The sequence below is a fragment of the Aotus nancymaae genome, unplaced genomic scaffold (genome assembly GCF_030222135.1).
Source record: "Aotus nancymaae isolate 86718 unplaced genomic scaffold, 86718_ANA_hifiasm-v0.15.2.pri h1tg000003l, whole genome shotgun sequence".
Classification (NCBI taxonomy): Eukaryota; Metazoa; Chordata; class Mammalia; order Primates; family Aotidae; genus Aotus; species Aotus nancymaae.
In genome coordinates, this window is record NW_026988414.1 from 8,392,955 (window position 1) to 8,417,869 (window position 24,915).

At 42.8% G+C, this 24,915-nt stretch overlaps 1 protein-coding gene across 7 annotated transcripts in view; it reads left to right on the top strand.

Moving 5' to 3' along the window:
• The window catches only part of DENND1A (DENN domain containing 1A), a 536,105-nt gene that overhangs the window by 326,937 nt on the left and 184,253 nt on the right, over nucleotides 1–24,915 (top strand). For all 7 annotated transcript variants that reach the window (XM_021674025.2, XM_021674026.2, XM_021674028.2 and 4 more), the window contains one exon: nucleotides 14,525–14,626. In XM_021674025.2, coding sequence (XP_021529700.2) covers nucleotides 14,525–14,626 — 102 coding nt within the window. The remainder of the gene's footprint in view (nucleotides 1–14,524; nucleotides 14,627–24,915) is intronic.

The following is a 24,915-nucleotide window of genomic DNA, read 5'->3' on the forward strand; positions in this document are numbered from 1 at the left end:
AGTGGCACAATCTCAGCTCACTGCAACCTCTGACTCCCAGGTTCAAGCGATTCTCCTACGTCAGCCTCCCAAATAGCTGAGACTACAGGCGTGTGCCACCACACCCAGTTAATTTTTTGTATTTTTAGTAGAGGCAGGGTTTCAATATGTTAGACAGGATGGTCTCGATCTCCCGACCTGGTGATCTGCCTGCCTACGCCTCCCAACGTGCTAGGATTACAGGCGCGAGCCACTGCACCCAGGATTCATACATTTATAATCTAAGTTCAAGCCTTTGCAGATAAAGCTTGGGACCACCATTCTATGTTTGTTTAGAAACAAAGGCATCGGCTCGGGGCTTTTCTGAAGTATGACAAACAGTGACACTAGAGTTTTGTTTTGTGATTGGAAGTTAGCAACATTCCTGAGAGTGGTTTATGTGTCCTGCCTAAAATCCTTTCCTCCATAAACCTGAATATTGACAAAAGCTAAAAGGTGCAGACCGGAGTTGTGCCTAGACTCCTGGATACTTCCTTAGCCAAATAAAATGTCTGTTAAACCTTGGTGCCTAGGAGTCAATTGTTTCAAAAGATCCAGTGGTAATAAATTTATATCCTCCCTCTTCAGCATTTGACTGCAAATATTTTGTGCTGACCGAATGGGTTAAATTATGAAGCTTGATAAGTACATATGCACACTACCCATCCCTAGCTTTAGAAGAAGGGGGAAAAAAAAAGAAAGAAAAAGATAGCTATGATTTTTGGATGTCATCCCAATTTTTAAAAATAAGAGAATTTGGACATTTTGGCATATGGGGTTTTTTAAATGAAATTTCATGGAACTGAAAACAGTCAATTTTAGGTTTCCAAAAATTGTTTAGATTTTCGCTGGTATAAATTTGCTGCACATGGTTTTGGGGAAGTTCTGAGAGATGCATTTGGGACTTTGGGGTTGGGTTTTTTTTTGTTATTTTTTTTTTTTTTGAGATTTGTGATTGAGTTTTAAAAGGTGATTTTTTTTTTTCCTTTTCCAACTCAAAGTATAAATCAGAGGAGACCAGAGTTCCATTTTCTAACAGTTTTGGGTAATGACATCATTACGCACTGCTGCCCAACTGGACTTGGGGCTGAATTATTGAGCCTTGTTCCAGCACCATTTGGACACTGCACAGCATATTCCCCTCCCCCGCCTCGGAGTGATTTTGGCCGTGCCATTAGCAGCAGCTGCTGGTGATAAGCACTGGGAGAGTCACCTGTGTAGGGTCAGGCTTATTGCACATCAAGGTTCGGCAGTGTCGGAAGAGAGGGAAGATGCCCAGGAGGGGGTTCCAGGCCACCTGCCGAGTGAAGATCAAAGGGTTGAAAGGTCAGAGGGCGCAGCTCCCTTAACCGTATCTGTCTGTGCAATAGCTATTTCAGATTGTAAATCTTGGCAATTTCATTAAGTCCTCCTGGCTGCTACTGGGGCATTGAAATAATAAAATTTTATATCTATTGCCTTTCCTGCCTCTGGCAACCCGTTCTCTACAAGATGGGGCGTCTTTATGAAAACCTTCCTTGGAATGATCGGAGCAGTATTAATGAAGCCTCGGATTGGGAAACTGGGGTTCACAGGACCTCATCCTCAGCGGTGGGGAGGGGGTTTATAAATAAAGACCCACACAAACCATTTAGCAGCCTTGTGGATTTGTGTAGCACATCTCTTCTGAGCAGGTCAGCAAAATATTACCTATTGCTAAATGTTTAATCTTACTTGTAGGAGGAGGGGTGTACTTTTTCACTGCTGCTGCTTATTAAATAGTCCCTGTTCTAATGACCCCAGGGCCCATCCTTTTGGACAACCCCAAGAACAACTATACAGGTCTCACTTCTCACTCTGCAGACCTTTTGGGTGCTTTTAGAGACACGTCTCCTGAATATGATTTTCCAAATATTTTTCCTAGATCTTAAAGTTGTTAAGGGCTGTGAGGGCTCTTTGGCTCTTGGGTAGGACAAATCAAAGTAATGGCTGCCCCTTTACTGCCCATATGTTTAAGACCCCCTGTAGTTTGTTTGAAAGTTAAGAGATTTTCACAGTGAAGGTGCCATTTCTGAAATTTAAAGTGTTCCTTTTCACCGCAAGATAAGTTCACTCTGATTAAGTCCGTAATTCTCACTAAGCCATGTTTATGGGGGCAATAAACAATGTTTCAGCGTGCTTGTTAAATTGGGTTTCCAACCTCTCTACTCTTTAAAAATTGACATTTCAAATAAAAGGCAGGTGGAGATGGGAGCTGGGCTTTGCGGTGCTTAGTGATGAATGAATGATGGCAAGTGGCAGTTGTGTGGGAGGAATGAGGTCCTATTTTATGATAAGGTGACCCCAAACCATTTGGGGACTAGGGAATCAACATCCCCTTACACTCCCAGTGAAACTCTTAAATTCAATTTCTGTTGTTTCAATTTGGATGGATACTATTTTGAACTATGGCCAGATACCTTACACTTATTATTTAATTTTCATAATGTATCTGTGCTCTGGTAGTGGGGCTCCTATTTTACAGATGATGAAATATAGGCACAGAGTGGTTAAGTAACTTGTACAAAGTCACACCGCTGATAATTAGGAGGAGTGTGATTGAAACACAGTTCTTTCATAGCGTGAAGCAGTTTAGTGTGTACAAAAGAAAACTATTATACTGGGCCTACTTTTAGGGCTTGCTTGCCACTGTGTTTCAGCACTCTGGTAAGTCTGTACAGGGACATCACAAGAGATGTGTGACGTGGCCAGTGTCCTCAGTATTTGCTCAGCACCAGCTCTGTGCCTGGTGGAGGAGGCTGCACAGCCAGGAGAAAGGCACCAGGCTTTGGGGTCAGGCAGTCCCACACTCAAATCTTACCTCTGTTACTCTTGGACCTGCGGCAAGTTACTATACCTCTTGGAGCTTCATATAAAACATGAATAATAACTCTCATTTCAAGAGGTTGCTTTGAGGATATTTTAAAATAATATATTCTAAAATATAGTAAAATATAATCTATAGTATGTTTAAAAACTCAACAGTGCTTTACAGGTACCAGTGGTAAGTGTTACTGCAGTGTATGTGAATAGCGTAAAGTTAAAGCAGTTATTTTAAGGGAAAAGTGATGCGCACAGGAAATATCACTAAACACGCTTTAATTGCAGGCCCAAGAATCTGTTGTGTACTGTCCTTGGCTTAGGGTTTAGAGATGACAACTTGAAACGGGATAGGAGTAGTCAGGAGGGTTTTCTAGAAGAGCAGGATCTGGTGGGGTGGCGGTAACGTGGCGAGCTATATCTGGGCTTTGCTTCCCGTCTTTTGGAGGGCTCTGTTGTCCCATCGCATGTTTGTGCTTTGCAGCTGTGGGGGAAAGGTGTTGACACCTTTTTTGTCCTGTTTTTACACATGAGGAAACTGAGTCTGCAGCAGTGAGAAGCCTGCTTCAGTTTGAAGCAAAACACCAGCAGTCAGAGTGCGAGTGGGTTCACCCCTCCGTTCTGGATGGCAGAGTGGAGGCCAGGCTGGATGGAGGTTTTGTATTGGGGTGGACTTCTAGAGTGAACTGCTAGGAGAAGTGGCAGAACTCAGCTCCCAGATTCGGGCCAGCTGGCACTGACCAAGCTTCTGCTCAGTAGTGGACTCTGTATGAAACACATGTTCCCAGTGTCTCCCCTAGTCTTTCTAATAACCCTAAGGGTAAGGAGCATGACTCTGGCTCACAGCAAGGGAAACTGATGCTAGAGAAGGCAGAGTGCCTTGCCTGAAGCTGCCTACCTGTTAAGTGAAAAGGCCAGGACCCCAGCCTGAAGACTTTCTGACCCTGGACCCAGGACCATGTAGGGGAGAGAATGGGGCTGGTGGGTGAGAGGGGATGGTCCAGAAGTCTCTTCTGCTGCATACTACCATGCCCTTTATCAGATCTACCCACAGCCCATCCACAAGGAGAGGCAGAGAGGTGCTGGAGTTCAGAGATCATGGTTTAATCGTCTCTGTGTCCCTAAGACCTAACGTAAAGTTGACATGAATGACTGCCCCATACGTGATGCACCAAATGGGTGAGTGAATGAACATCCAGTGGATCGATGGCCAGGAAAGGGGCCATTGAAGAAAGGACCCCTTTGCTGACCTGGCTTGAGAATCTCTGGACTTGTTAATGAGAGTCAGTGCCTATTACCTTGTGAGGGGTGGATTTGACCTGACCTGGGAGGTGCTTACACCACTTCCCTCCCCTGCCAAGCTTCTGTTTCTGTTTAAAGCACACTGGGAAATTCCAGCGGCATTTTCAGGGCTCCTCTGAACTGTCAGGCTTAGATTTTTAATTTTGTGGAGCAGGAAGGAGCAAATCAGTGACTCTTGGCTCCAAAGAAAAGCCACTACGTTCATCAATTGCTTGGCAGCTTGGTGACCTTTGGGGCATGAGGAAGGGAAGGAAAATGTCACTCTTCCCTCTGTGTGTATCTGAGATTTCAGGAGGGAATAAAGAGTTTAGAATACCTGAATATTTGCCTTGCCTTTCCTGTCCTATCCACTTTCCCTCTTATTTCTCTTTCCTTTCCTCCTAGGAGGCCACCAGCTTCCCATGCTGTTCTTTGTTATATACTCATATATATGCGCATGCATTTGGGCACATTTTGTGCATGCTGTGTAGTGGAAAGAACACGGGCTCATGGAACCCAGATTCAGATCCTTTCTCTGATGCATCCAGTTGTAAGAACCCAGGCAGATTATTTAATCTCTAGCCTCAGTTTCCTCATCCATCAAATGGGTATGATTCTGTAGGAAACTCTCCCCTCCCTGGGAATTTAGTGGAGTCTGGACCAGGCATCAAAACTCTTAAGGGCTTGATTCATCTAGTATGTGCCTAACAAATGGTTCGTCTAGTATATGCCTGCTATGTTAGTTGCTCAGTATGTTTCTTGATTGAAACAATGGGTCAGAGCAAATAATGCCATGCCTTGAGTAGTACAAAGGTATTGCTGTTCATCTCAATGCCTAGAGCCAGTGCTTCTTAACCATGTGACTCTGAATGAATTATTTTACCGCTCTGGCCCTCAGTATCCATCCCTCTCCACAGGGACTTCATGGGGATTACATTAAATGATATATGTAAAGACTTGGGCTGTGGGAAGAACATAACGGCTAGTGGCTATAATTTTGTTGTTGCATGTGTCAGTAAGATAATGGATGCAGAGCGTGCCACACAGTTCCTGATACACACAGACCTCGTTACCATTGGCTGTGGCTTGGACTGATACGTAGCCATAGGAGTGCAGTTGGAAAAGAGAGGCATGTATTAGTCCGTTCTCACACTACTATGAAGAACTACCTGAGACTGGGCAATTTATAAAGAAAAGAGGTTTAATTGGCTCCTGGTTCTGCAGGCTGTACAGGAAGCATGATTGGGTAGGCCCCAGGAAACTTACAACCATGGTGGAAGGCGAAGGGGAAGCTGTCACATCCTACATGGCTGGCAGAAAGAAGAGAGAGGGAAATGCTATACACTTTCAAACAACCAGATCTTGTGAGAACTCACTCGCCATCACAAGAACAGCAAGAGGGAAATCAGCCCCCGTGATCCAGTCACCTCCCACCAGGCCCCTCCTCCAACACTGGGAATTACAATAGCACATGAGATTTGGGTGGGAACACAGAGCCAGACCATATCAAGGCAGCTGCCTGGACCCAGCAACAGTCATTTAGAATAAAGTTTTGATTAAGAAGCTTTTGAGATGTAATTTTTGGTTTAATTTTAGCCATATTCTCTCCTTGGAGTTTGAGACCAGCCTGGCCAATATGGTGAAACCCCATCTCTATTAAAAATAAAAAAAATAGCTGAGCGTGGTGGTGCACACCTATAGTCCCAGCTGCCCGGGAGGCTGAGGCAGGAGAATCGCTTGAACCCGGGAGGCAGAAGTTGCAGTGAACCAAGATCACGCCACTGCACTCTAGCCTGGGCAACAGAGTGAGACTCCGTCTCAAAAAAAAAAAAAAAAAAAAAAAAAAAGCTGCCAAGAAGTCATAGGTATAAGGGACTGATAGTATAATGATAGTATAATATCAGGAGCCACATCAGTTGTGACCCCCTCACAGAGGGATCAACTTATACCAGACTTAGTTTGAACAAATGCAAAGCACATTGTGAGCCTGATAATAAACTCATGAGGACACTGTGCATTCTCAGAGCAAAGTGTCCATAAGAGAATAGATGATGCTTACTGGCTTTGGGCATCACCCCAGAAGGGAGTTTTTTACTTAATCCTCTCACAACACTGTGTAACAAATGGTTATAGACCCATTTTATGGGTGAAGAAATTGAGGTTCAGTTAGGATTAAATCATTTATCCTGGGTCGTGTAACTAGGAGTTGAGGAAGATAAAATCCCAAGCCCAGTCTACCTGACTCTTGCTCCTCCTCAGGACTGCAGAGACATCTCAGAAGGACCCCAATAATGTTGCGGCTTTGCTCTTCCCTGGAGGGAGGTAGTGCAGACTAAGAAGCAGGTGTGTCTTGGAGCTGTCTGCCTTCACAAACACATTTTCTGACAGGGAAATGCAATCTCAGTTGAGTCACTTTTTTTTTTAATAGAATTGTTGCTATCTTGATTTTTTACAATAATAACTAATACCTAGTGCTTATGATATACCAGACATTATCCTAGGTATTACACATATATTAACTCATTTAATTGCCAAAACAATCTGATGAAGTCCATTTTTTTTTTGTACACATTGTCTTGAAGTGTGAGGGAAAGATGCATCCATCCTAAACGTACAGTAGAGCCAGGCACAGTGGCATGCATCCGTAGTGCCAGCTGCTCAGCAGGCTGAGGTGGGAGGATCACTTGAGCTGGAGTTCAAGTCCAGCCAGGGCAACACAGCAAGACCTCATCTCTCAAAAACCAGACCAACACAAAAACCCACTAAATGTACAGCAAGTTGAGTTTTTACACCGTGAACATACACATGTAACCACCCAGATATTGAAACAAAGTATTACCGCCCCCCTCAGAAACTCCTCTTTTACCCTGTTCTAGTCAGTTTCCCTCCAACCCAAGGATGACCACTGTCCTGGATGTCAGTGCTGTTTTCATCTCATTATACAGATAGGGAAACTGAGGCTCAGAAAGGGTAAATGATTTGCCCAAGGTAGCACAATTCTAATTGGCAGAGTTAGGATTCAGACTCAGGCAGTCTGGCTCCAGAGAAGGCACTTTTATATAAGACGTAGCCAAGAAGAAAATATCTTGGTGGTAGTTTAATTTTTAATAGCACGAAAGTATAATAGAGACTTACTCACTTTTTTCTTTGTTCTGACAATCAGCTGTTTAAATCCTTAGTCTTAAAACGCTAATCCATTTTATTGACATAACTTGCAAATTGCAAGGATAGAAACTTTCATCTAGTAGCCCACATTTATTGATCACTTATTGAAATCAGGCATTGTGTTAAATTCTTCATACGTATTATCTTACTAAATCCTCACAACACAGCTGTGCAGTATTATCCCCATTTTATTGATAAGAAAACTGAGGCTCAGAAGTGAAGTACTTGCTGAAGTTTACCCAGTACAGAAGCAAGGCTTGAATCTGGCTGTTTTGTTCCAGGCCCACAGTCTTAATCGCTGTGTTAACTCCTATGTTGCTTTCTGTGTCCACTGTGAATTAATTCTACACTAATTAATCATGCTAATTTTACATGATTGTTATCATTGCCATCATTATTATTATTCCCATTGCGCTTTCTTGAGCAGACTCTGATTTGCTTTTGTGGAGCTGCCATTGTCCGTTTGGGCTTATGTTGACATCTGCTGCGAGGCAGACTTCCCAGTAGAGTGGATCTAGCCACAGTCGTCTCTCATTCCCAGGTTAATGAGCACTCTTCTTGCCTTGTGTCAGGCACTGTGCTGGGCACTGGAGACAAATAAGACACAGCTCTGCCCTGGAGATAGTCCTGGTCTAAGGACAGCAGAGAAGATTCACTCATTGCTGGCCTGTTTATGTGTGTTACCTCACTGAACTGCACAACCTCCATTCTGGAGAGGGTGCTCTATCTTGCTGCACAGCTGTCGGAGTCGCCGAGACAGAACCGAGCCCCTGCTTCTCAGTGTCCAGCCCGGCGCTCCTAAGCCAGCTGAGTGCTACATGCTCCTGGCCACTCTCTGGATCCCCTGGGTGACGTTGCCAGTGCACACCCTTGCCCTTCATCTTGTGGCTTGCTTCTAAGTACTACCTTTTGTCACTAGCTGCCCAATTCCCTCCCTGGACAGGCAGGAGACTCTCCCCACTCCCCCCGCAAATCTGTGTTGGGAGCTGGTGTGGTTTTAATTAGTGTAGCTGATACTATTTTATATTTTAGGGAGGAAATCCTATTTTCATACAACCAACTCTAGAAAGTAAGGCTCAATACCATCTTGGCTATGGGAAAGACACCAAAGACAGAGTGTTTATCAAATAGACCCCCCTCCACCCCTAGCTTTGTATAAGGAAGTATATCAGAATCTCCAGGGACATAGGCTTTGTATGTTTATCCTAAGAGGGCATGAGCTAAAAAAGTTAAAAAAAAAAAAAAAATTCTGGTCTGATGAAAAAGGAAGGGGACAGGGAGCCAAACACAGCCACAGATCAGAATGTACACTCGGTGGTGACCCTGGGAAGAGGTGCCTTGTAGCGTGGTGTTCATTCACCATTGTTCACATGTTCTTACCTTGTATGGTTGGCTATGATTTTATTCTGTTTTCTGGAGAGAGTGCTAATGTGTTTATCAACTTCATTGAGGTATAATTTATTACAACCCATCCATTTAAAGTAAATGGTTCAATGAATACCTTCATTGAGGTATATTTATCACAACTCATCCATTTAAAGTATATGGTCCAATGCATTTTGACAGTTTTATACAATCAGTGAAACCACAATAAAGATACAGAATATTTTCATCACCCTCAAAAGATCATTTGTTTTTATTTAATAAACACTTATCTTGCACTTCCCATGTGCCAGGCACTACTCCAACTACTTTAAAATATTAACCCATTGAATCCTCACAACAAGTCTGTGGGGTAGGTGCTCTTGTCCCCCATTTCTCAAGGAGGAAACTGAGTCACAGAAAGATTAAGTGACATGCCCAAATTGGCACAGCTGGTGGATGGTAGAGATTAATGAGAACTCAGCCTGGCTTTGGATCTATGTTCTTCACCTCTGGGCCCTGCTGCCTCTCATTCATTCATTCATTCATTCATGAATTGTCTACTGTTGGGCAAATATTGGGGCAGGAGCTGAGAGTGGAGAAATCTGACTCCCAATCCGCAAAAGCCCATAGACTAGGGAAGGAATCAGATACCTACCTAACTCACAATCAACACATTATTCTAATTGCGCAGATAAACCGGAAGGGAGCACAGGTCATGGAAGACTTGTCACTGCCTCAGTCTCTCCAGCCAGGCATGGCTGAGGTCTAGGAACCATCGGAGGAGAGGGGACAGGCAAGCAAGAAAATTACTGATGTGTGCCTGTTAGGGCTATTCTGGGAATTATGCTGAATCTTTTACATACAGTAGCTTGTGAGATAGGTGGTGTCATGATCTCCGTTCTACAGATGACAACCTGGAGAATTTATGCAGTCAAGTCAATTGCCTACAGTAAGCCCCCTGGTTGGGGGACAAGCCAGAGGTGAAAGCATTAGCGTCAGTGTCCTCTCAGCTACCCCTGACCAACCCCCATACTACAGGTTTTCCCTTCCCTGGCCTGATAGGCAGGGGTCAAATTCAACTGTCTGTGACAAAGCATAAAGAGCAAGACATTCTTCATTAACAATATATATGGGAAAGTGCCATTTTTTGTGTGTGTTTCTCTATGTAAGAAATGCCATTTGGAAAGCCAGTGTGCATGTCAGTTTTTTTTTCTTCATTCTGAGAAAAAGCCTATAGAGTCTGGTGGGGGAAGGGTTTGCAGCTGGCAGGAGCTTTGGCATATGCTGTAACTAAAAAGAGAGGGAATGTGTTGGTGGGACAAGCCACCGGAGAGCTGTCTCGGTGTGCCGCGGTACTAGTAAGTGTTTTAATTGGGTAGGGTTTTTGGAGGACTATTTTGACATCTGCTCGTGTCTTTGCTGATTTTTCTTCACTTAGAGTAGGAAACACAAGCTGTGGATAAAATGACTTTAAAATAATTGGAAGTAAAGATATCTCTCTCAAAGTCGAATTTGAGAGGGACACTTTTTAAGAAGTGGAAACTAAATTCCACTTCTAGGAATGCATCCTAAAGCACAAAGCTTCATGCCTATAGATTTCATGGCAATATCATATACAGTAATTTCTTCAAAACTGGAAAGAACATCCTACAGAAGGGGCTCGGCTGAGTTTGTTTCCATGTAGTAGGACACTGTCGCAGTTAGTAATGAGCTACACAAAGTTTTTAATGAAGTGGATCACTGCTTATATTAGAATCAGTGAGAAAAGCAGGAGCATTAAGAATTATTTCAGCTTTGCTTTAACATGAAGGAAGGGGAGAATATGGAAGGGAGTAGACCAAAACATTGTCTCCAAATGTAGGGACTGGGACTGGGGTAACTGCAGTTTTCATTTTTAAATTTTTCTGCTTTTCCCTTTTTTTGTTTTTTCTTGAAATGGAGTTTCACTCTTGTCACCCAGGCTGGAATGCAATGGCGCAAACTCAGCTCACTGCAACCTCTGCCTCCCAAGTTCGAGCGATTCTCCTGTCTCCGCCTCCCGAGTAGCTGGGATTACAGGTGCCTGCCACCATGCCCAGCTAATTTTCTGTAGTTTTAGTAGAGACAGTGTTTGACCATGTTGGCCAGGCTGGTCTCGAACTCCTGACTTCAGGTGATCCACCCACCCCCCCATCTCAGTCTCCCAAAGTACTGAGATTACAGGCGTGAGCCACCACACCTGGCCTTTCCCATTTTTTTAAAGTAGGCATCTATAATTTTTATGATACAAAAGGAAAGTAGTGTTTTATGTAAGAGAAAGTAGGCCCTGAGCATATTCATACAACTGTGCGTCCTAACAGACAGATACTAATTCTGAAATCTGAGCGATTGGATTAGGGCTTTCTTCAGAAGAAAGTCAGCTTTGGGGTCAGACTGCATTCAGAAGTTGACTCTGCTGCTCCCTAGCTCTGACTTTGGGCAGCTTGTTTGACCTCTCTGAGCCTCCACTTCATTCTCACACAGAGATGCTAGCTAGTGTCCCTGACGGCATGTTTAAGATGAGAGGTGCTGGGACCTGGCAAAGGTCTGGCTTCCTTCTCCATCAGTGCTTCCCGTCCCCACCCCCAGTTTGAGTTTTCTTGCCTTTCTTCATTCCCCTGGTTGCCTTGATCTTTGGAGGACCGGGCACCATCCGGCGAGCTGGGCTCCAGTTCTTTCCTTGGGAACAGTGAGCACCAGGAAAGCCCTTGAGTCCATGCCAGCCCTTTGGAAGAGGCCTTGCCATCAGGAGGACAGCATTGTCTTTTGAGAGGAAACTGTGCCGCCCCAGCTCCTGCCTGGAGCCTGATGCTTGGGGCATTTTGGTTACTAAGGGGACCCTGGCCTGCTAAGTTAGAAAAAGGGGCCAGGTTTTTCCCTATTCTTCAGCTTGCTGCCATTGTTGAAAAAGTAAACACTCCACACAGCTTAGGCGGCAAGTCCTCCAGCCAGGAGTGGGAAGAAATCAAAAGCCTATTCCAGCCCAGGCATGGAGAGCCTACAAGGGCTGGTCTGTGTACTGGGCCCCAGTGGGAACGCAGAAACAAGGCCCGATTCTGGTCCAGAATCAACATCCCATTCACGAGGCCTTTCAGCCCTGGAGGCTTCTCTCCAATGGCCATGCCTCCTGCTCCCTTCTGTTTGGGGCTATGTGGAAGGTCAGATGAGGCAAAGTAGGTGATTCTGGGGTACATGGGCCCCTGCTCCGTCCTAGAGGCATAGCGTCCTCCAGGATGTTGTGAGCCTTTCTCTGATTCTGTTTCCTGTGACTGTGCGCAGACTTTGAAGTGAGAGACCAAGCAAGAAGGGGCCCCACAGACTTTTGCCCTCAGGCCATTGCCACTACAGCCTTTCAGACTGGCTGTGGCTATTGTGTGTATTATCAAAGTAATAATAATAGCCACTATTTATTACCTCCTACTGTATGACCAGCATTGTGGGTGTGTTTGCTCTCATCATAGCAGCCCTGTAAGAAGTGAGAGAAGTAGGGTAGCCACAGTTACCATTTTAATTTTACGGATGAAGTCAATTAGTAGACACGTAACCCTGGGCCAGCTACTTCTTGGAGCCTCGGTTTCTCATCTCTGAAATGGGGATGATGATGTCTCACCTCCAGCCCCATTGATGGAATGAAAGCGTCTGTGTACCAGTACTGTGTGAGCCTGAAGTATAACAAAAGCGCTGTACAAGACGAACTTTTTTGTATTCTTAGGTTGGTGCAAAAGTAATTACGGTCTTTGCTATTCGGTAAAAACGGCAATTACTTTTGCACCAACCTAATATGCTCAAAATTCCCCGTTTGCTGGTATCTTTTTACCTTATAAATAAGGCAGCAGGTAATAACAAGTGTTGGGGTTTGGAGGAAAGAATAAACTCCGACATTGGCAATTGTGTCTGTCCTCTGTGGTTCTCAGCCCATAGTAAGCACTTAGTAAATATTTAGGAATTGATGGATAGGTTTGTGGATGAGCTGCCAGAGGCCTGGAGAAGTTAGTGGATAGCAGAAGGAGTTGGAGGCTCCCGTGGTGTTAAGTGGAAAGGTTCCAGGATTCTGCTGCCTAGGAGTGTTTTTTCAACCCTACAAGGCTTGTGACCAGCATGGCTCCACCCTCCTGCTGGGAAGAATCTTGAAATGTTTACTTAGGTACCAAGTTCTGCCCTAGAGGCTGAGGTTTAAGAGAGAGAACGTCAACCAGTATTAGTTTGCACTTACCGGGTGCCAGTCATGTTGTCAGGGGCTGGTTATTTTGCAGTCGTGAGCCAAACAGATGTGCCCCTGAAGGAGCTCATACCCCAGCAGGGGAGGCAGGCAGGCAGGCAGAGAGGTGCTGGGGCTCAGAGTGACAAGGGCTGTGTGGAGGTCAGTCTCCCTGCAGGTGTCTGATGATGCAGAGGTGGATGGTACAGTGTGGAGAGCGTGGCCTGGGGAGGGAGCTGGGCCTGTGGCTGCCTCTGCCTCTTACCTCCGCGCACTGAACCTCATCTTCGAGGTTCGAACATTGAGGACAGTCACATCCACCTTGCAGGGGTTGATAAGAATTAAACGAAATAAGGTGAGGAAAGCACAGAGCAAAAGCTAGGAAGCTTCTAATTACTTGTCCATTTCCAAGGCACTGGAAAACTGGTGCTTGAGCAGCCATTGGATGTCTGCCTCCATTGCCAGCCTATACCATACTCTGGGGTGCATTAGGAAAAGGCATCTGTCCCACTTCCCTGACTGGTGCCACTTGGTTGGCAGATTTCAGCCCTAGCTCAGGTGGTTGGCATCTGAGGAGTGCATACCTGCACAGCCACATGCAGCGTGCTCAGAGGTTGACCAGTAATGGAACTGATCCTTTATATGCATGACCGCAGGCCCCGTCATGTGCCTGTTGCCCTGGTGTAAGCTGAGGTCTTTCACATCCACATGTGTCCCAGTTTAGACAGCAAATGATAGGATCTTTCTACACAAAATAAAGACAGTAGTTCTAAAGCCTCTGACTCAAAAGGAATATTCTTGATACATGATGGGGAGGGAGGATTGAATGGGATGGGGAGTGGCAGGTAAGCTGGAGAAAAACAAAGATGGATCTTAGTAGTGGATAAACAGTGTGATTAAAAATTTAAGACTCAGGCTACACCCTGTCTTGGACTCACACAGACTATGGGGAATTGCTGCCAGATTGGGGGGAGGATTCTTCTTTTCTCCATATTGTCCGTTCATCCCTTCTCCTGTCACCAAGCATGAAAACCTTGTAGGCATGAGTTTCCCTCATCTTTTCTATTACTGTGCCAATAGAATAATGGCTTATGGCCAGAGCTTCTGAGCCATTACTAGCTGGATATCTGTGGAAAATGGAACCAAACTGAAAGTGTGACCTTCCTACTTAGCATTTAACGGAAGTGTTAACAGTAGGCCACACACAATATTCCATACCCAAGAATGACAGGATCCAAACGAGAGATGGGCAAGTAGCCTTTGGTAAATTAGGAGGCTGGATTGAATGGGGATATCTAAGAACATAGCTATATATCAGCGTTCCTGGGGCCAGAACTTTTGGCCTTAGCATCTGTTAAATATATAGGAGGGAAATGATGATGGAGTGTAATGGTCCCTCTTACTTTCTGGCTCTGTGAACCCTTTTCACTCCTGGGACTTGGGGATAATCCTGCAAGCCCACAGAGGTTTTATGAGAGTTCAGTGAGCTCACAGATGTGAACTTCCTACCATTAGGCCTGCTGCAGAGTGAGCCTTTGTCAAATGTCACTTTTCTTCTGTATTCCTCTTCCCCAGAGAAGGCAGGGGAAGTGTGTCTTGATGGCACCTCAATGACCTCTTCTGGATGTTTTCTCCTTGCAGAAAGTCAGAAACATGGCCCTGGATGATGTTGTGATCCTGAATGTGGACACCAACACCCTGGAAACCCCCTTTGATGACCTCCAGAGTCTCCCAAATGACGTGGTAGGTAATGAGCTCATGAAGATCTGACTTCTGTGAGCTCCTGCAAAGGAAATGAACGTGCCTTTGAGGAATAGGGAAGGAGGGGAGATAGCCAAGGTTTTCCTGTGACCTGCGAACTGCAGTTTGTTTCTCCATTGAAACCTTTGTCTCAGTGTAGAAAGTTAGAAGGTGGCCATGTTCAGTGGCTCACACCCGTAATCTCAGCACTTTGGGAGGCCAAGGCAGCCAGATCACCTGAGATCAGGAGTTCGAGACCAGCCTGGCCAACATGGTGAAACCCCATCTCAACTAAAAATACAAAAATTAGCCAGACATGATGGTGCATGCCTGTAATCCCAGCTACTTGGGAGACCAAGGCAGGACAGTCGCTTGAACCCGGGAGGTGGAGGTTGCAGTGAGCTAAGACCGCACCACTGCACTCCAGCCTGGGCGACAGAGCGACACTCCATCTCAAAAAAAAAAAAAAAAAAGTTAGAAGGTGGTTTATTTTTTGACTCTAATTTTGCTCTTTCACTTTCATCAGAAAGACTGTGAAGTGACCTTTGTGCTTAGACCTCTCTATGGGAGTCTGAGGTTCTTGCCACCTCTCCCCAGCACGTTGCCACCTCTAGACACCAGGACAGCTTCCTCCAAGTAATGACAAGAAGGCAACTGGTGGGGTTTTCAGTGTGAACAATTTGGGGTACTTCAGACCTATATTTTTTAGACCATCATCAAACAGCCTTTCCCCCACATAGAGTACCAGGTGCCAGTGCTCTCAGTATTGGTGTGTCCTCCACAGTGCACTTTGTTACCTCAGGTCTACACAGAATGTGGGTTCTATTGAGCAAAAAGTAACTGGCTGCCACATTTGCCACACTAACACGTGCCTCCATGCCTGTCTCCCATTATTACTTGGAGCTGCCCTGTAGGCAGCTGTGTGAGGTAGACCCATTCTCCCCTTGTCCATGCTAATGAGAATTGGGCCTCACAGGCAAGGGTGATTTTGCTGTTTCTGCTTTGGCCTCCATGGCTCTGCCTGCAAGAAGATCTATAGAGTAATCCTGACTTCCAGAATGAAAGGAGTCGTTGTTCCTAGCCATGTGGTGCTCATATGGGGCCAGGATTGGTGTCCTGGTCAGGGGAGTGTTCTACCTGGTGGGCATTGGTGCACCATCACTGCCAGGAGCCCCAGTGGCACCCTGTGGGTAGCTGTTCTGAAAGGATTGGTGTTTGGTGATGAATGTCTTGAAGGAGAATTTCTTTACTTTTTTTTTTTTTTTTTGAGACAGCTTCTGGCTCTGTCACCCAGGCTGGAGTGCAGTGGCACTATCTTAGCTCACTGCAATCTCTACCTCCTGGGCTCAATCAATCCCCCTACCTCAGCCTCCTGAGTAACTGGGACTATAGGCGCATGTCACCACGCTCAGCTACTTTTTGTAGACACAGGGTCTTGCTGTGTTGCCCAAGCTGGTCTCATACTCCTGGGCTCAAGCAGTCTGCCCATCTTAGCTTCCCAAAGTGCTGGGATTACATGCATGATCCACTGTGCCCAGCCATAACAGGATTTCAGACTTCTCTACACCTAACCCACTGTGAGATTCTGGGGGAGTCATTTGTGTTCTACAGCAGTGCTCCACTTATAATTCAGCAGTGGCTGCCATCCGCTGGCGTACTGCACTGAGCTTCCGTCATTGACCTCTCATTTACTCTTCATGCCACTCTGAGGACGGTCTTTTTCCTTACTCGCACTTGATCCACAGAGCTAGAGAGAGGTGGAGCCAAGGCATGAACTCAACCCTGTGGGTCCAGAGAGCCACGTGGCCCCACTGCTCTACTAGGTGTCTTCCACGTTCAGGATGTCATTCAGTTAGTTTTGTAGCCCCGTGGAACAGGTGATCTCTCCTTTCTACAGAGAGGAGAGAACCTCAGAGAGCATGTGCCTTTCCTTAAATCCTGTAGGTGATTAGGGGCGTAGCTGAGATTGAACCTCCAGTCTATGCTGCCTCTACTCTGTGTATCCCGCCTCCCTCTGAGGCAGCAAGAGATGACAGAACTTAGGAAAAATTAAAGTGTCAGACAGGCATGAGGACCTGTGAGGTGTAAGAATCATGTCAGGACAGGGTACATGGTTGATACCCTAGGACCTACTAGATATAATTTGAGTTCTTTTGGTCCAAGGAATCTGAGGCTGTCATCCCTGTTTCCTTTCAGTGGACACGCACCTCTTGAAGCCACGGATATCTTAGGCATGAACCTGGCAACTGCCTAGTGAATGTGGGAAGTGAACCTGAGGTCTGTTAGGTGTGGGAAATGGCCAAGGGCCCTGGAGAGCATGAGATGAGTGACTGGCAGCTCAGAAACTGGAGTGGACTGACTGGTCCCACCTGTACTGTTCTGACCCTGTGCTGCCACTGAGCAGCAAAGATAAAGCAGATCTTCAAAGATTGTATGTCAGTAAGGGAAACAGATACGTCAGTTACATATCTATTACAGTATAGCATAATAGGGACCACAGGGAAATAGGAATCGGGCACAGAAGGGCCCAGGAGAGAGAGTAACAAAATTTGGGGAGGATAATGGAGTCTTTCTGAAGATGGCAGATTCCAAGATGCCTTTTAAATGATAAATGAGGCAGCCTCGGGGAACCAAAGTAACTTGGGTGAGTTATTTTCCCTCTTTGAGCCTCAGTTTTCCACATTAAAAGAGGAGTACCAGGCCTGCTCTGAGGATTATTGTGGCAAATACTTACGGTAATGATTATCAAATGCTTGGCACAGTACTTGCATGTTGTCAGCATTCAAGAAATGGTACCTGCATTTGTTTTTAATAAAATTGTTGCTGATAATTATAGGCAAGGTTGGGAGACAGTTAATAACCTCCATGTCCTGACAGTCTCAGCCTGCACAAATGGGACCTCCTATATGCAAGCTGGTTTGTAACAGGGTTGAGAATGTTCTACAGCAGTGGTTTCCAGCTTGGGCCTCTATACTCATTAAGGATTCTGAAGACTGTAATGGAGGGAGATGTGGTCTGTAAGGTATTTATTGTATTTCGATGGCATTCACAGCTTGATTCTGTGATGCTACATGGGCTATCCAGAGGAGAAATCATGCCGTGCCTGTCTTTGTGTCCCCTGCATTTGGCATAGGACCTGGTAATTTTAGTGTCTCAGCCTATCCATCATTGACCTCAAAATCTCCCATTTTGCTGAAGCTATGTGTTTACTCTGACAGATTCTGCTTCTTAAACATTTGGCAGATCCACATCCTCTTCCCCATCCCTCCTAAACACCACCTAATCTAAGCTTTTATTTTCCTTCTGCATTATTACCAGCTGGCTCATCTGACTCCAGCCTCATCCCTCCTATCCTTCTTCCTCATGCTCCAGAGTAACCTTTCTAAAAGCATAAACTGTATCTCCTGCCTACCTAAAACTGCTCCATCAGTGAATGTAATTTTTCAAAAAAACATTTAAGGACATAGGCAATTCTCCTATAACTTCCCATTACCTAGAGATTCAAGGCAAGTTCCCTTTGAAATCAAACAGACCTGTTTTCACATCCTTGCTTCCTCACTTAGTGTCCATGTGATCTTGGACAAAATTACTTAAGCTCTCTAAACCCTAATTTCCCTGTAAGGTTGTTTGAGAATTAAATGTAATGTAGATAATATATTTAAAACATATATCCTATCAGCACGATGGATGGTAGCTGATAATGATGAATTACAGATGTGAATTGTGATCAGCATGGCGTTCAGGCCCCCTCATGAATATCCTCCTATTTCTGTTTTTCCGTAGCTTTAGTTCTCTCCCTTCCCTGCTTTAAACTCTGTACTGTAAGTTTTCAGAACTTTTAATAGTTGTCCCAAATTTACGTGTTGTTTCATAACTTCATACTTTGTGTACAGAGTTTCTTTTGTCCCAGATGTCTTAACCTCATCTGTTAATCTCTTACTCATTCTTCAAGACCTGCTCTCAAGTAGTTAATCTCTCACACACACACAAACACATGCATACATGCACTCACACACACACATGCACACGCACACACAGAATCTTTCCTGACCTACACATAGATTAGACCATATCTTTCTCTATGTCCCTACACCCCCTTGTGTACCTTGTGTAATTGTACTAATTTATTACCCATTTCCCTTTTACTTGTGAGTTTCTGGGGGGAACAGTAATTGAGTTTTATGTATCTTTGTTTTCCAAGGATCTAGCAGCCAACTGAATAGATAGATGGAAGGATGGAAGGCACATATGGATTGGGTTATTATGGTAGATGAAATCTTGTAAAACATCTATGCTGGAAACTTTATTAAAAGAGGCTTTGGGCCAGACATGGTGGCTCATACCTATAATCCCAGCATTTTGGGAGTCTGAGGTGGAAAGATTGCTTGAGGCCAAGAATTCAAGTTTGCAGTGAGCTGTGATTGCACCACTGCTCTCCAGCCATAAGAGAATAATTGGAACTGGATTAATCCTCCCACAATTAGCAATTAAAACTCTGGACAAATATGAAAACAGCTGTTTTCACATGTTGGACAACAGACAAGACAAGATTGTGATCCCTGAGTCAAAGGAAGCCAGTGAGGTGAGGCCCACTGGCTTTCTGCCTTGAGGCATTTCTGGATACTGGTACTAGAAGGAGAATCCCCAGCAAAGCACAACAGTCTTGGAGAGCTGAAAGGTTAAAGAACAGTTTAAAGAGAAAATGGTTTAAATTTGCAGGTGAGAGTATCAGATAGGTGGGAGCTACACAGCCGAAGAGCTCCAGAAACCCGAATTGACAAACCTGCCAAAGACTGATCTGCCCATACATAGGGTAAAAGTCTGATGGGAAACTATAAGATGAACAGTTATCAGAGCTCACACAAGTCTAGGAATCCTTCAAGTTCTGACTAACCAGAGTCAGAGATCTCGTTGATCATTCAGGACAACGATAAGAGACACCAACAGGGCATGACTTGATAGTACATCTAAACAAGCTAAAAAGATAATTTTAGCCCTGCCCTGAAAGAGCTTAAAATTAAGCTTTGAGAGGCACAAGAGAGGGCTTTAGAGGTCCTATAATGTGCTGGATTTTAATCTGAGTCCCAGTTACATGAGGAAGAATTTGTCAAGCTGAGCACCAACGGTGTATGCATTTTTATGTGTATACGTTAAACTTCAATAAAAAGTTTTAAACAAACTTACTTCTTTTTTTTTTTTTTGAGATGGAGTTTCGCTCTTGTTACCCAGGCTGGAGTGCAATGGCGCGATCTCGGCTCACCGCAACCTCCGCCTCCTGGGTTCAGGCAATTCTCCTGCCTCAGCCTCCTGAGTAGCTGGGATTACAGGCACGCGCCACTATGCCCAGCTAATTTTTTGTATTTTTAGTAGAGACGGGGTTTCACCATGTTGACCAGGATGGTCTCGATCTCTTGACCTCGTGATCCACCCGCCTCGGCCTCCCAAAGTGCTGGGATTACAGGCTTGAGCCACCGCGCCCGGCCAACTTACTTCTTTTTTAAGAAGGCTTTAAAAGATCAAACTGATGTGCAAGAAATCTAACCTGGTGTCAAAATAAACTTCAACCCTCTTTAAAAGAAGGCATCACAATCCAATATTCAATAACATATCATTCACGGTATCAAACATCTTATTTAAAAAGTGCAAGACATGTTGAGAATGAGGAAAATGTCACCCCAACAAGAGGAAAATTAATCAATAGAACCAAACTCAGAAGTGACAGATATGATAAAATAGCAGATAAAGACTTTAGAGTAGATATGATGAAGATTATAAATATGTTCATGAATTTAAAGGAAGACCTGATTAAATGAAGGGAGAGATGGAAGATATAAAAAAAAATGAAGGAGAACATCTATAGGCAACAAGTATATCTGGAATGAAAAAAAAAATCACTTATGGGATTAAGAGGAGATGAGATAGCACTAAATAAAACATCAGTGAATTTGAAGATATAGCAGTAAAAACTCCTCAATATGAAGCTGAGAAAGGAATAAGACTGGAAACAGTTAACAAAACTCAGTGACCCTATAGCACAGTATCGAGTGGGCTAACGTACATGCAGTTGGAGTCCCAGAAGGTAAGGAAGGTGAGGAAAGATGGAAAAAATATTGTAAAAGATTATAGCTGATTTTTTTTCAGTTTTGATGAAATAATACTCAGAGCTCCAAGATCAAACCTGAAACACAATGGACCCAAACAAAACCACATAAAGATACATTTTGATTAATTGCTGAAAACCAAAAAAAAGCTTAAAATTAGCCACAGAGAAAAAGATATGAGAAGTAATTATAGGAGACTTATTGCCAGAAACCATTTAAGGCAGAAGACAATGGAATGACATTTTTAAAGTAATGAAAGATAATTTTTATCAACCTGGAATCCTATATCCCGTGAAAATATCCTTCAAAAATGAAAGCACTGTGATGGGCAGATCACCTGATGTCAGGAGTTCAAGACCAGCTTGGCCAATGTGGTGAAACCCCATCTCTACAAAAATATAAAAATTAGCCAGGCATGATGGTGAGTGCCTGTAATTGCAGCTACTCAGGAGGCTGGGATGGGAGAATTGCTTGAGCCTGGGAAGCAGAGATTGCAGTGAGCCAAGATTGTACCACTGCATTCCAGTCTGGGTGACAGAGCAATACTCCATCTAAAAAAAAAAAAAAAAGGCAAAACTATGACTTTTTCAGACAAATAAAAAATGTACACTACAAGAAATGTAAAAAGAAGTTCTTTATGGGGGGAAAAATGATATTACAGGGAAATTTGAACTGTAAGAGAGTGAAGAGAACCAGAAATAGTAAATATACAAATACATGTAAGAAATTTATTTTCTCATCTTTAATTTCTGAAAAGGTTAATTGAGTATTTCATGTAAAACTAATACCAGTGGAAATATTCTACTGGTGGTAATACCAGTAGCAGGTGGAGAATAGACGTTTGCTGTTTAAAGGTTCTTGTGTTACTTGTATACGAAAACTGGCATAATATTATTTGAAGGTAGACTTATTAAGTTAAAGATTTATATTGTAAACCTTACAAGGGCCACTAAGGGAGAAAAAATAAGACAGATATATAGATAATAAGCCAATATCAAAGATCCAAAACATTTTGTGGGGAAAGAATAAACATGACAACAGATGGAACAAATAGAAAAGTTAGCAAGATGGTAGATTTATTTGACTATGTTGGTTATTACATTAAGCATACATTGTCTAGATACTCCAATTTACAGAGGTTATTATATAAAAAAGCAAGACCCAATTGTATGTTTTCTATAAGAATTCTGCTTTAATTATGAAAAGTCAAATAGATGAAAGATGGAAAAGATATACCAGTCAAATGTTAATCAAAAGAGAGTTGGGGGGCAGAGAAACAAATCATCCTTATCGATATATACCAAATAATATTTGTAAATACTGTTCTGGCCAGGAAAAGGGACTTAATCTCCTCTTGACCTCCTACTTGGGTGTGGGCTAGACTTTAATTATTTATTCCTTAAAAAAAAGTGTATGTAAAGAGAAAAAGAGTAATTTTAGTGGAAAAACTGGCAGACACTACGTTAACCAAATGATCAATTTTAACATCACCAGTGATGTCATGTGGATATCATAATCGCTGATGTAATATAATGAGGATACTTCACCTCTGTGATATTTTTTCCAAAAATCCACTCTAATCGTGGCAGAAACTTCTGAGAAACTCAAATTTGGGAACATTCTACAACAGGGATCCCCGACCCCTGGTCTGTGGATTGATACCAGTTCATGGCCTGTTAACAGCCGGGCCGCACAGTAGGAGGTGAGCAGAGAGCAAGCTATTACTTGAGCTCCACCTCCTGTTAGATCAGCAGTGGCATTAGGTTCTCATAAGAGCGTGAACCCTATTGGGAACTACATATGCAAGCTATGTAGGTTGCGTGCTCCTCATGAGAATCTAATGCCTGATGATCTGAGGTGGAACAGTTTCATCCCAAAACCATCCTCCCTCGCACCTCCCCACCACCGCACCAGTCCGGGAAAAGATTGTCTGCCACGAAACTGATCCCTGGTGCCAAAAAGGTTGGGGACTGCCATTCTACAAAATATCTGACTAGCATTTCTCACAACCATCAAGGATATAACAAAGGAAAGAAAAAAACTGTTATAAACCAGAGGAGACCTAAGGGCACATGACAACTACATGCAATGTGGTATCCTGGACTGGATTCTAGGATAGAAAAAGGACATGAATGGAAAACTGGTGAAATTACAATGCAGTCTGGAGTTTAGTTAATACTAATGTGCCATTGTTAGTTTTGACAAATGTATGATGGTAATATAAGGTGTGCAAGCTTGTCCAACATCCCCCACTTTGTTGTTGCTGTTCTGTTTTGTTTTAGGGTTTTAGCAGCCTGAAGCCATAGCTTTTAGTTTCTCTGTCTAGTAGTAAGTGGAAAAGAGGGCTGAGGAAGGGGCTTTACTGGCCCAACCAGAAAGAAACTAAGAATCCATGATAGAATTCTCTCCCTTGGACACGCCTGTTTAGGGGAAACTGAAACTGGGTAAGGAGAATATGGTCCTCTTTGCACTATCTTTGTATCTTATCTATAAATCTAAAAAATATTCCAAAATAAAAGTTTGTTTTAGAAAAAGAGAGAAAGGAGTATTATGAATAACTTTATGTCTACAATTTTGACAAATTAGGTAAAATGAACAAATTCCTTGAATTACAGAAAGTGACTCAAGAAGAAATAGAAAAATAGCACTATTTCTATCAAACAATTTTGGGTCTGTAATTAAAACTTTCCCACAGAGAAAACTCTAGGCCCAGAGAGCCTCCCTGGTTAATTCTATCATGTATTTAAGAAGAACTAATACAATCTTAACACCAACTTTTTCAAAAACCAGAGGTAAAAGAAAGATGTCTCACCTTATGAGGTCAGTTTACCTTGACTTGAAAACCAGACAAATAATTTACAAAAAAAGGTAACCACAGACCAATATACATAACCGATATAAATGCAAAAATCTTTAACAAAATATTATCAAATTGAATCCAGCAATATATAAAAAAGGTTAATAATGTTTCTTAAGGATGCGAATGAAAGTTGGCTAAATATTTGAAAAACCATGTAATCTATCGTATCAATAAACTGAAAAGGAAAATAATAAGATATATGCAAAAAAAATTTAGGAAAAATTCAACACCATTCGTGATAACAACTCCTAGAAAACTAAGTATCCTCATTGTGATAGTATCTAGAAAAGACCTATGGCTTATATCATATTTAATGGCAAAAGGCTGATTTCTTTCCCCCTGAGAATGGGAAAAAAAGGTACCTGCCTTTATTTCTGTTGAGCATTGTACTGGAGGTTCCCACCAGTTCACTAAGACAGGGAAAAGAGGTAAAGCCCTAACGATTAGAAAGAAGTAAAATTCTCTATTCAGACAATTTGATCATGTATATGGAAAATTCTAAGGATTCTCATAAATGAATTTAGCAAGGATGCAGATAAAGTGAGTATACAAAAAATCAAATGTATTTCTATATACTAGTAACAGGCAATTGAAAATGAGATTTTTTAAAGTACCATTTAGAATAGCATATAAAACACAAAATACTTAGGAATAAATTTAAGAAAATATGTTGAAGATTTGTATCCTGAAAGCTATAAAACATTTCTGAGAAAAAATTTAAAAGACCTAAATAAATGGAGAGATATTCCATGTTTTGGATTGGAAGTCTCAATATTTTTTTACTCAATATTTTTAAGATGTTAATTTTCCCTAAATTGATCTATAGATTCAATATAATCCCAACCCAAATTCCAGATGGCTTTTTTTTCGTAAACTTGACAAGCTGATTCTAAAATGTATATGAATATGCAAAAGATCTAGAATAGCCAAAACAATGTTGAAAGAGAAGAACAAAGTTATAGGACTTATATTACCTGTTTGCAAGACTTACTGCAAAGTTACAGTAATCAAGACAGTGTAGAAAGACATACAAATCAATAGAACAAAATTAAAAGTTCAGAATTAGAAGTACATGTAAGTGGTCAATTGATGTTTCAACAAATATACCAAAGTAATTCAAAAGGGAAAGAAGAGGGATCTTTTTATCCAATAAATATGCTGGAACCACTGGATATCCATATTGAAAAAAAGAAGCCTTGACTTTTACCTCATGCAAATATTAGCTCAAAATAGATTATAGACCTAAAAATAGAAGCAAAAACAATCAAATGACTAGAAAAAAATAAGAAATCCTCATGAATTGGGGGTAGGTAAAATTTTCTTAGGACATA